The sequence below is a fragment of the Echinops telfairi genome, unplaced genomic scaffold (assembly GCF_000313985.2).
Source record: "Echinops telfairi isolate 266 unplaced genomic scaffold, ASM31398v2 ScPeMD7_3509;HRSCAF=4178, whole genome shotgun sequence".
Taxonomy (NCBI): domain Eukaryota; kingdom Metazoa; phylum Chordata; class Mammalia; order Afrosoricida; family Tenrecidae; genus Echinops; species Echinops telfairi.
Window position 1 is genome coordinate 15,837,360 of NW_022107407.1, and position 10,403 is coordinate 15,847,762.

The 10,403-nt window shown below is 48.6% G+C and overlaps 1 protein-coding gene across 2 annotated transcripts in view; it reads right to left on the reverse strand.

Annotated features, from left to right (window-relative positions):
• Positions 1-7,786, reverse strand: part of POPDC2 (popeye domain containing 2) — a 21,724-nt gene extending 13,938 nt beyond the window's left edge. For both annotated transcript variants that reach the window (XM_004709804.2, XM_013006463.3), the window contains exons 1-2: positions 6,881-7,786; positions 1,624-1,732 (exon numbers count right to left, since the gene is read on the reverse strand). In XM_004709804.2, the coding sequence (XP_004709861.1) occupies positions 1,624-1,732; positions 6,881-7,371 (600 nt within the window). In that variant the 5' untranslated portion in view covers positions 7,372-7,786. The remainder of the gene's footprint in view (positions 1-1,623; positions 1,733-6,880) is intronic.
• Between the last annotated feature and the right edge of the window lie 2,617 nt (positions 7,787-10,403).

Below are 10,403 nucleotides of genomic sequence, written 5' to 3' on the forward strand. Positions count from 1 at the left end.
CCCAGCGAACCTTCGTGAACCCCTACTGTGTTCCGAACACAAAGAGGAAGAGGCCCAGATTTTTACTTCAAAGACTTCACCACGTGGAAGATAGAAAGGAACCCAGACGACTAGAACAGAGAACAATATGCACACCAGTCAGCATAAGTAGAAGGCACAGAACAAGCTCATGGGCGGGAAGAATGAGTTGTGGGGTGGACACTGAACCAATCTGGTCAGCTTCCAGAGGAAGGGAGATGCCATCTCCCAATATAGAAGGGGAAATACATTTCAGACTGAGGGGCAGTAGAAGCCCAAGCAAGAAGTTGGCAAACATGTGGTTTCAGGAAATACCACGAGTGCTGCATGACTGGTATGTGCGGCAAGTGTGAGGAAGGAAGAGCTTGAGATGTGACTCACAAAAGAGTACATGGTACTTAGGAGTTAGCACCTACCTGACGGTAGTCAGTGAGTGAGGGCCTAAGAGAGTGAGTGAGTAAGAGAGTGAATGAGTGAGTGAGAGAGAGAGAGAGAGAGAGAGAGTGAGTGAGTGACTGTGAATGAGTGAGTGTGAGTGAGTAAGATAGGGAATGGGAGAATGAGTGAGTGAGAGTGAGTGAGTAAGAGAGTAGTGAGTGAGAGAGAGAATGACTGAGTGAAAAGAGAGTGAGTGAGGTAGTGAGTAAGAGAGTAGTGAGTAATAGAGTAGTGAGAGAGTGAGAGAATGAGTGAGTGAATAAGAGAGTGAGTGAGGTAGTGAGTGAGAGTAGTGAGTAATAGAGTAGTGAGAGAGTGAGAGAATGAGTGAGTGAATAAGAGAGTGAGTGAGGTAGTGAGTAAGAGTAGTGAGTAATAGAGTAGTGAGAGAGTGAGAGAATGAGTGAGTGAATAAGAGAGTGAGTGAGGTAGTGAGTAAGAGAGTAGTAAGAGAGTAGTGAGTGAGTGAGTGAGAGAGGGAGTGAGAGAATGAGTGAGTGAGAGTGAGTGAGTAAAAGAGTAGTGAGTAAGAGAGTAGTGTGTGAGTGAGAGAATGAGTGAGTGAATAAGAGAGTGAGTGAGGCAATGAGTAAGAGAGTAGTGAGTGAGTGAGAGAATGAGTGAGTGAGTAAGAGAGTGAGTGAGGTAGTGAGTGGGTAAGAGAGTAGTGAGTAAGAGAGTGAGTGAGAGAATGAGTGAGTGAATAAGAGAGTGAGTGAGGTAGTGAGTGAGTAAGAGAGTAGTGAGTAAGAGAGTGAGTGAGTAAGAGAATGACTGAGTGAGGGTGAGTGAGTGAGTAAGAGAATGACTGAGTGAGGGAGTCTAGGATCTTCTGTGAGAGATCTAGGTCCCGCTGGTGCCAATTGCCCCCCATGAGTAAGATGAGACTAGACTAGACTAGACCTATAAAGATTCACAGCCTGGGAAACCCTATATGAGATCACTATGAGTTGGCATCAACTCATGGCAGTGGGCTTGGGTTTGGAGGATCAGGGCCGGCACCTCCCGTTACTGCTCTCCCTATGCCAAGAATGCAGGCACTCTTCCCATCTGAGAAGAACCGCACCCTTGCGTTAGACTGCCAGTGGTCCACCGAGCAGACGTGAGAGTGGAAGCATGGGCGCTGAGCGATTGCCGGGCTCATGGGGGACAGTGCTGGTCTGTTACCTGGAACACCCCCTCCTCGGAGGGCTGCAGGGATTCCCATTCAGGTGAGTCCATGAACTGGTAGGGAAAGATGTAGTGAAGAAACTGCCCCTCCTGGCTCACACGCACCCTGCCAAAGGGAGAGAAGAGACAGTGTGGGAAAAAGGAAATGGCGGCGCAAACCCCCTTCACTGAGGTTGCATTCCTGGTCAACGTGGCTCTTCCAGCAAAACTGCCTGTGCAAAATCCAGAGCAGAAGTAGCTTGATTATTGCCTGGAAGGAGATCCCATCAGGATTTCTCAAGGCCTCACATGCCTTCTTATTACCAGTGGTCCTCAAGTTCAAGCTGCCCAGCAGAAGCCCTGGGAGAACTTAAGAAAGGACACCAGCAATCAAACCTCCAGGCTTGCCTTTATCCCTGAACAATTAAGCAAGAATCTCTGTAGATGGAATCTGGATATTAATTTTTTTTTAATCTCCCCAGGTGGTCCCCATGTGTAGTCAGAATGAAGCATCCCTGCTCTGGAGCGCCACTCGGAAACACGGTGGCCACTAACCACATGCAGCCCACGGAAGCAGCAGCTCCTGAAGTTGTGTTATATGTCTTTCTGTTGTTCAAGAAATTAAACCCAGGATGGATGAACCTACAGGGACAGCACGTAGAATAAGGGTTTCGGGGGAGAGGGGGTGTACAGGGATGGTGGTGCAGTGGCAGTAAAAGGGAAACAATGTCAAGGAATCCAGGAAGAAAAAGTATGTTTGGAAACTGACCGTGGAAGCAATGGAACAATTCTGCTTGATGTGATTGAACTATGGAATGATATATATTTTAGCTCTCAATTAATAGCAAATTTAAAAACAAAACATAGATCCAGGAGTGGGCTTTGGCTCGCACTAAATCCTAGCTCCAACTTAAGAAAAATTAGTTCTTACATCATGGTCCTGCTTGATACTCGCCCTCAGGAAGGGAACACAGAAGATACGGGTGCTATAGCAAAGTGTGGCGAGGAATCTAGATGGTGCCCAGGTGTGAGGTAAAATAACATCCGGGGTCTTAAAGGCTTGTCTCCAAATCAGTAGCTATCTAAGTGAGATGTCAACTAAGGCCACGTTGAAGAAGCACACCAATATCAGTCACCAAAGGATTATAAATCATATAATCCAAAGTAGAAGGAGGAGATAGTATCGGAGACGAAATTGTGAGAATCTGGCTTGCAGAGGCTATGGATGACAGTGGAGCCTGAGACTCGTTTGTGGGAACTACAGAGGAAACAGAGCTACGGTGAACTCCCTCTGTCCACAACTGAGGACGGGAGGAAAGGGGTTACTAATCAGAGTGCATTGGAGAGATAATGTAGAAGATCAAAGGCATAAATCTGACTTGAACAGTTAAAACTTTATCCGTTAATCCCCCCTCGTAGGCATGCTGGACCTGATCTAGTTTTGAACATTTTCTGTATTTTTGTTTGTTCATAGTGTATCTCAGAGGTCTTATGTCACTGGAGGTTACCTCCATGAAGTTGTATTATACGTTTTTTGTGTGTTTCGGTGTATGAAACCCAAGACTGAGGAGCCTATAGGAACAGCGAGTGAAATAAGGGTTTGGGGGTGGGAGGCACATGGTGGTGGCGGGATGGGAAAAGGGAGATGATGTCAGCGAGTCCAGGAAGAAATAGAATGTTTGGAAATCGATTTTGGTAGCCATTGTACAATTCTGCGTGACGTGACTGAACTATGGAATTATCTGAGAGAAGTATTAATTCCCAATTAATAATCATTTTAAAAAGAAATAAAATGATATATTCCACTGGGGAAATCTGCTGCAAAAGACATCTATAAAGTGTTAAAAAAAAAAGAAAAGAAAAAGCAAGGATTCCACTTTGAGGACTGAGGTGCACCTGGCCTAAGCCATGGTACTTTCAATTGCCTCACGTGTATGCAAAAGCAATGAATGTAAGAGCCCCCAATAAAAATGATTTTTAAAAAAATGGGTGATGAATATAGAAAACTGAAGAAGAGTTGATACAGTCGAATTATGGTGTTGGCAAAAAAATATTGTATTACCACGGTCATAAGATATTGCCTATTATTTGATCATCTAAAGATGGAGGTCAGAGGGGACAGGTGTCAAGCAAAGGTAAGAATCAGTCTATAGCCTCCAGTGACAGAGGTGCAGATGCCCCATAAGACAGATAACATACACTGCCCAGCGGCACTTCCTTGGGGCATGAGAGAACACAAGAGAAGATGAAGTGCCGGGGCTTCCTGCCTTAGGGTCATCACATGTGCTGTCCCTTCCAGTGGAACCTTTCCCTCAAACCCACCTTCTCCTCGGCGCACACAGCCTTTCTTTCGAGAAGACTTGTCCGACCTCTCCTCTTCCTCACTCACTGCCATCTAGCTGACTCCGACTAGTGAACATCTGGGACAGAGGAGGATTGCCCGCGTGTGTTTCTGGGAAGGTAAATCTTCACAGGAGTACACAGCCTTCAGAAAAGGTAAATCCCTGATTATAGGCTTCACCATACTCTGTGTTTCTTCCCAGAAATACTATATCCAATACTTATCAGCATGCCATACCTTAATTCCCGGTGCTTAATTGACAGACTTTAAGCTCCATGGGTGCCAGGAAGCGCGTGCGTGCGTGCGTGCGTGCGTGTGTGTGTGTGTGTGTGTGTGTGTATAGTATTTAACACTGGATCCCCGTTCCTATCATGTTACTTATAATACTTATCTGTAGAAGGAAAGAAGGAAAGGAGGGGGGCAGGAAATGAAGAAGCTAAGGAAAACACTTTATTATATCACTATAAAACTCCCAAACTCCCTGCCACCTAGTCCATTCCAATTCATAGGGACCCTATAAAACAAGGCAGAACTGCTTCCTGTGGTTTTCTGAGGCTGTAAATCTTTATGGGAGTAGAAAGCCTCATCTTTCTCCCAAAGAGTGGCTGGTGGTTGTGAACTGCCAACCTTGTGGTGAGCAGCCCAACACGTAACCCACAGCACCACCAGGGCTCCGGTAAAAGGAGTCCACAATATCAAAGAAAGGCTTTTCTAAGAAAGAAAAGAGAAAACCTCCTACAACGTACGCCGCAGCCTCACGCTACCTCCGCGGGCAAGGAATCTGGCCACCTAAGCAAGCCACCAAGGAGTAGCAGCATCTTACATGTGTGAGCTGTATTTAATCAGTTCCTATAGCTCACCAAAGCCATCAAAATTGGTATTCTGTGTCCTTTATCATCTGAGGCTCCTTTTCCGTGTTGGCCTGGATGACAGGTCATTTCCTCTTACATGACAGGCTCGGACAGCTGGCTGCCTACTTGGGAGCTTGCACATGTGCAATTTAGTCTTGAATTTTCTGTCAGGGAAACTCCAAGCACAGCTTAAGCGTGCCTCCCTTTGAGCAAGTCCTAGGCCCTCTCTGCGTCCCGAATGGGACTGGCTGCCCTCATTCAAAGGAAGCCCAACCAAATATCCGTCTGAGGTTTGCACAAAGGACTCCTGATGCATCTGCCCATGATACAGGGGAAGTCTGCACAAGAAGCCCCCATGTCCTGGCTCTGGAGGGTTATTTGCTACGTGGAGGTGTTGGGGCTCCTCACTGTAAATCCGCAAGAAAATCAGAGCCTGAACACAGACTAGCAGCCTTTCCCCAGTAGCTCCAACTTAGCAAAGCTCAGACAGGCGGACACAGAAAGATAATAAAATAGCAACAACTAAAACCTTCCTTGAAACCTTGAAAAAACAACATCAAGATGATCCAACCTTCGATACACTCTTTTGATGCTAAGCATACTTGGAAAAGCTACCCCGGAAGGGGGCAGTTTTCCTTTCCCCTTCACAGGGAAATGGTCTCCTACAAGTTCATAATAAATCCTTCCTAAGAAGACAAGCTTACAGCAAATGAGCACCCCTGGCGTGGGGGGGGAGGGGGGGGAGGCTGAGTGCTCCTCCCACCTCCCCTCTTCCCTCCTGGCCAGCCTTGCTGGGAGGAGCTAGCAACATCACCTATCTCATGAATGAGCAAGTTCCCTACAGTCCTGTCGAGCTTGGGTTTTGGCAATCATTTTGGCAATAGCAACAGTGGCATTTGTGAATTTTCACATTTGTATGTTTACAACAAACCTCACATGACACTTCTACTCTGTTCTATAGGGCTGCTATGAGCTGGCATCGACCCAGTAGCAAGGGATCAGGTGTGCTGGGTTTAGCTGTCCCTCTTACCTGGTTTCATTTTTTTTCTTGTTACCTTTTCTCCTGAATTTCCATGGTCTCAAGGAAGAGAAAACAAAGCAGAGGAAGGAAGGCGGGGAAATTGGGGGGGGGAGGGAAGCTTTTGAAATGCTTTTCTTCCTTTTGCGTACCAAACCAAGTCTAACCAGGTCAGTCCTATACACAAATCGAACTGGTACAATGGTTCAAAGAACCCCAATTCCCTGCCAGGGCCTGGGAGGTTTCCTTTGGCGATGCGGACCAATGGCTCACCATCACAGGCAGGCTGGTGGAGCACATACGATCCTAGCTGAGACCCTTGCTGTCAGTCTCTGTCGCCTTCTGACAAAGAGCGGTGTCCCGCAAAGCCTTCTCTCACCGCCCCGACCCCTCAGATGGACAGCGCTGACCTCTGGTCAATAAGAAGCTCCCTGGGACAACCCGGAGTGGAAGGGTGGACAGGGACTATTTCTGTGATACAACTACCTGTCTAAAGACTGACTCTCCCAAATAGTCGGTCGGGTTATCCCCAACATATTTGGGGCTCTCCTAGATCCCCTAGCTGGGGTTTGGAGGAAGCCTCTCTGCGTGTGGCATTGCTCATTGCACAAAGTTGGTACTTCTCAAATGTTTGTTGGATGCATATGGAAAAACACAAATTCATCTTATTGGGATATTCACTTTGACAGAAGCCTTTCCCTCCCCCCACCCCACCCTCACAGGCACGCACACACACTCTGCAGGCTTATAGAGAGATTGCTGAAGCTTTGCCGTGGCATATTGAGGTGTGTGTGATGTCACACCAAGACTCTAGAAACATTGGTCCCTACCACGCCTACCAGCAGCAAGTATACACACAACCCTTACCCACCAAGAAGATGTCTCATGAGCTGGCTTCCTCTTGGAAGAGGCTAAGAAAGAGGGAACATGCCCGCACTTAGAAAACTCCATTTTGCTTTTGCTTGACTTGCCACATCCTCTCCCTCAGTGGGGCGGGCCACGGGACAGGGACAGCTTGGGGAATGAGAAAGGTGGGCTGGGGGAAGCAATGGCTGAGTTGCTTACCGGCCAGCGAGCAGCAAGGACAGGCGGTTGATAGGCGTCTCGCCCTCCACAGCATAGGTCTGCTCCGTGGCCAGCCCCAAGACCTGCTCCTTGCAGCAGTGCACGATCTCCTTGTATGCCCGGGGGGGCACCCGCAGCGGCAGGCACAGAGTCTGATAGAGGAGGTGGAACTCCTTGGGCATGGTTTCCTCACGCAGGCGGTACGCCAGGTGTGCCAGCTGGGACAGACAGGCGATTGCCAGCAGGGAGGCCCCCAGGGTGATGTTCAAGCTGCAGGCATGGAAGTAGCCCCACAGCACGTAACACAGGTAGCCTGTGCCCAAGAAGCCAAAGAGGTAGAAGCAACCATACACCCCGCTGCCCCCCATGAAGCCCAGAAGCAGGAAGAGGTTAGCCAGGTGGTAGAGAGCCCCTTCCATATCCTGCCTCCAGCCAACACACACTGGTCTCAGCCAGAGTTGCTGGCTCACCATGCTGCTGCTGGCCCCCATCTTCCAGCGGCTGGAGGCTTTCCTAAGTGCTCAAATTGCCCCCTTGGAGGAGACTGGAGTCGGAGTTGCCTGCCCGCCCAGGTCCCCTCACCTCCGCCTGCTTAGTACCAGCGCCTCCTTTCTTGGACGGAGTGCTCCCTGTAGCTTTGGGAATGACTGGCATAATCTAGCAACCTTCATGGAGAATTCTAAAGCCGCCCCTCACCCCCACCCTGCCCCTCTCTCTTTCCCTCAGCACAGCTCTGCTTCTCCCCACAGAGCTCTGGTGGTCTTTCTGAGCTCCAGTTTCCTTAGCACAATCTTCTAACTTGGTTCTCAGTGGGAGAATGAAGACATCCCAAGAAAGGGTAGTCCACAGGGCAGAACTCTTCGGTGGAGTATGGGACGAAGTGACCACATGCTGCTCTGTGCTGTCCCCGGGCCGAATGAAGAGAGCCCCGGGCTGGAGCACACTGTGTTCCATCTGGAATGCATCCCTCTTGGCACCGGAAGGAAGGGTGACCCCAGATGGATACCATGTTTGGAATTGGAATCCCTGAGGTACTGGCAGTGAGAGAAAACAGGCCAGGCACACAGGCAGGCTGGCAGAGCACTTAACATACCTCCAGAGAGGACAAGATAAGACGTGGGGACAAGAAGAGGGAGGCTGGGAGGGACAGAGCAAAAGCAAGCCAACCATTTATCACCACAGGCAGGACACTGTCCAGGGCTGACTGGAGGCGCCTCGGGAGGCTCTCTGAGGTGGCAGAACACATCTAACTAGAAAAATACGGGACCCTCACCAGAAAAACTCTTAATAGTAAAAAACGGAGAGCCCCTTTAAAGCCTCTGTGGAGTCACGTTGTAAATAGCATTAAGCACGTGTGCACTACAAACCCAAAGCAGTGATGATGCGAAGCAACTCCCTGAATTCGAGGCGGCCGTTCTAGGTGCCCTTGAGTCAGTTGTGCCCGAGAGTCAGAGGACAACTGCCCCCTGGGGTTTTCTGGGCTGTCTGCCTTGCCTTCAGGGAGCACGCCCCCTCCCCCAGTTCTTCCTCCCACAGAGGGGCTGGGGGGTACCAAGGGCCCGCCTTTCCCACAGGAGCTGAGCACTGATGGGACCCTGACGGCACCTTCGAGTCCACTCCAGGACTAATTAATCCGACGATGAGGGCTTGCCCAGACCATCACCCAGGCCTCCCTATCTTTCCACATAGGGAGAATCACCTCCACACATCCGGCACTGTTGCGGATACAGCTCTAAGGAGTCCTGGGAGTACAACAGATGAGCTTCAAGGTCGCTGGTGAAAAGTGCCACCATTTGCTCCTGGGGAGAATGATGAAGCTGTCTGCTCCTGTAAAGATGCACAGCCTCAGACACCTACCCTGCTTCCCCGAAAATGACAGCGTCCTATGTTAATTTTTGCTCCCAAAGATGCGCTAGGTCTTATTTTCAGGGGATATCTTATTTTTCCACGAAGAATACAGTATACATTTATTGTTGAACAACAAAAAAGGAAATTTATTACCTGTATACGGTATGGTAGTAGTTGTCATCACAAACCAGCATAACCAGACAAACTGTGAAGCCTACAGTATCAAGAATTTCTTGTTACTACCATTATTTCCATGTACAACAAACTATGGTACATTTACTCATAATCTATGGTACATTTACTCACACTTCCTGTCTGCTCTGGCTGCACTGAGGCCAACAGTGAGCTGCACGGTGGTGCCCGCCGCTACAGTCCAGAGCCCAGAGTTACGGTAGATTCGGGGGGGCCTTATGTTCAGGGAGGTCTTATTTTCAGGGGGGTGTCTTATATTTCAGCGAGAAGCAAAACTGTAAGTAGGTCTTATTTTCGGGGGATGTCTTACTTTCAGGAAACACAGTATCTAAGGTCGCTGTGAGTCCGAATCAACTGGATGGCCAAATCAAAAACCAAACTCGCTGCCATCGAGTGGATACTGACTCACCATGACCACCTGTGGTTTCTGAGGCTGTAGCTCTCTAAGGAAGAAGAAAGCCCAGTCGCTCTCCTGGGGAGCTGGATGGCAATGGGCTTTGAATTTTTTTGTTGTCGTTGTTAAGTCTACAGATCGAGTCTCATGCAGGGTCGCTCTACAAGTCAGAGTTAACTCCATGGCAGTGAGTATGCTGGAGCTCGCAGATCTAGACCTGGCCTGGAGACAGGCAGCCCTCTGGATCAGCGGGCTCGACACCTGTGGATTCAACCAATTGGGGGGCAGTGGGGCTGGGCAATTCATTAGTAATTCATTGACCATATATACTCGTGTATAAGCCAAGTTTTTCAACACATTTTCAATGCAGGTTTTGAGGTAAAATTAGGTGCACCAGCTGATATTCGGGTTGGCTTATACCCAAGTATATATGGTATGTAAGCTCCAGAGTCAAAGCATTCCCTCAAAGGCTAAGAAGCCGCAGAAAGTGCTATTTCCGTAGCATTTGCACTGCATTCGGCATTTTAAGTAATCTAGAGATAACGTCAAGTATTCAGGAGGATGTGCATAGGTTGATGCAAATAGTGCCATTTTCTACAAGGGACTTGAGCATCCTTGGACTTTAGTATCTGCAGGGACCTGGAACCAATCCCTCAGGGATACCCAAGGATGAATGTATGTTATTTACTCATCACAATTACCTTCAAAAATAAATATCATCCTCCTCAATCTGTAATTAATAGAGACTCGGAGAGATACCAAGACCCCACAGGCAGTAAGTGGCAGAACCAGAACTTGGTTTGGGGTCTAGCAGGATCACTGGGTGGCACCTAGATCCAGAATTCCCAACTCAGACTCCCTCCGTGGAGTCTGTTTGCCTCTCGATGTATCTGGGGAGCCACCTTGGACTGCTATGAAATATTAAACGAAGAAACTTGACTCCTGGGTTCTACATGGTCCTTTGCTGCTTCTTCCTTGACCCTGGACAAGCATTCACTGCCATTATTCTCATTGCCCCCAAGGTTTAGATGGGCACCCAGTGCCCTCTCAGGACTGTTCCACACTTGGTGTGTAAGGACGTTTACTCTA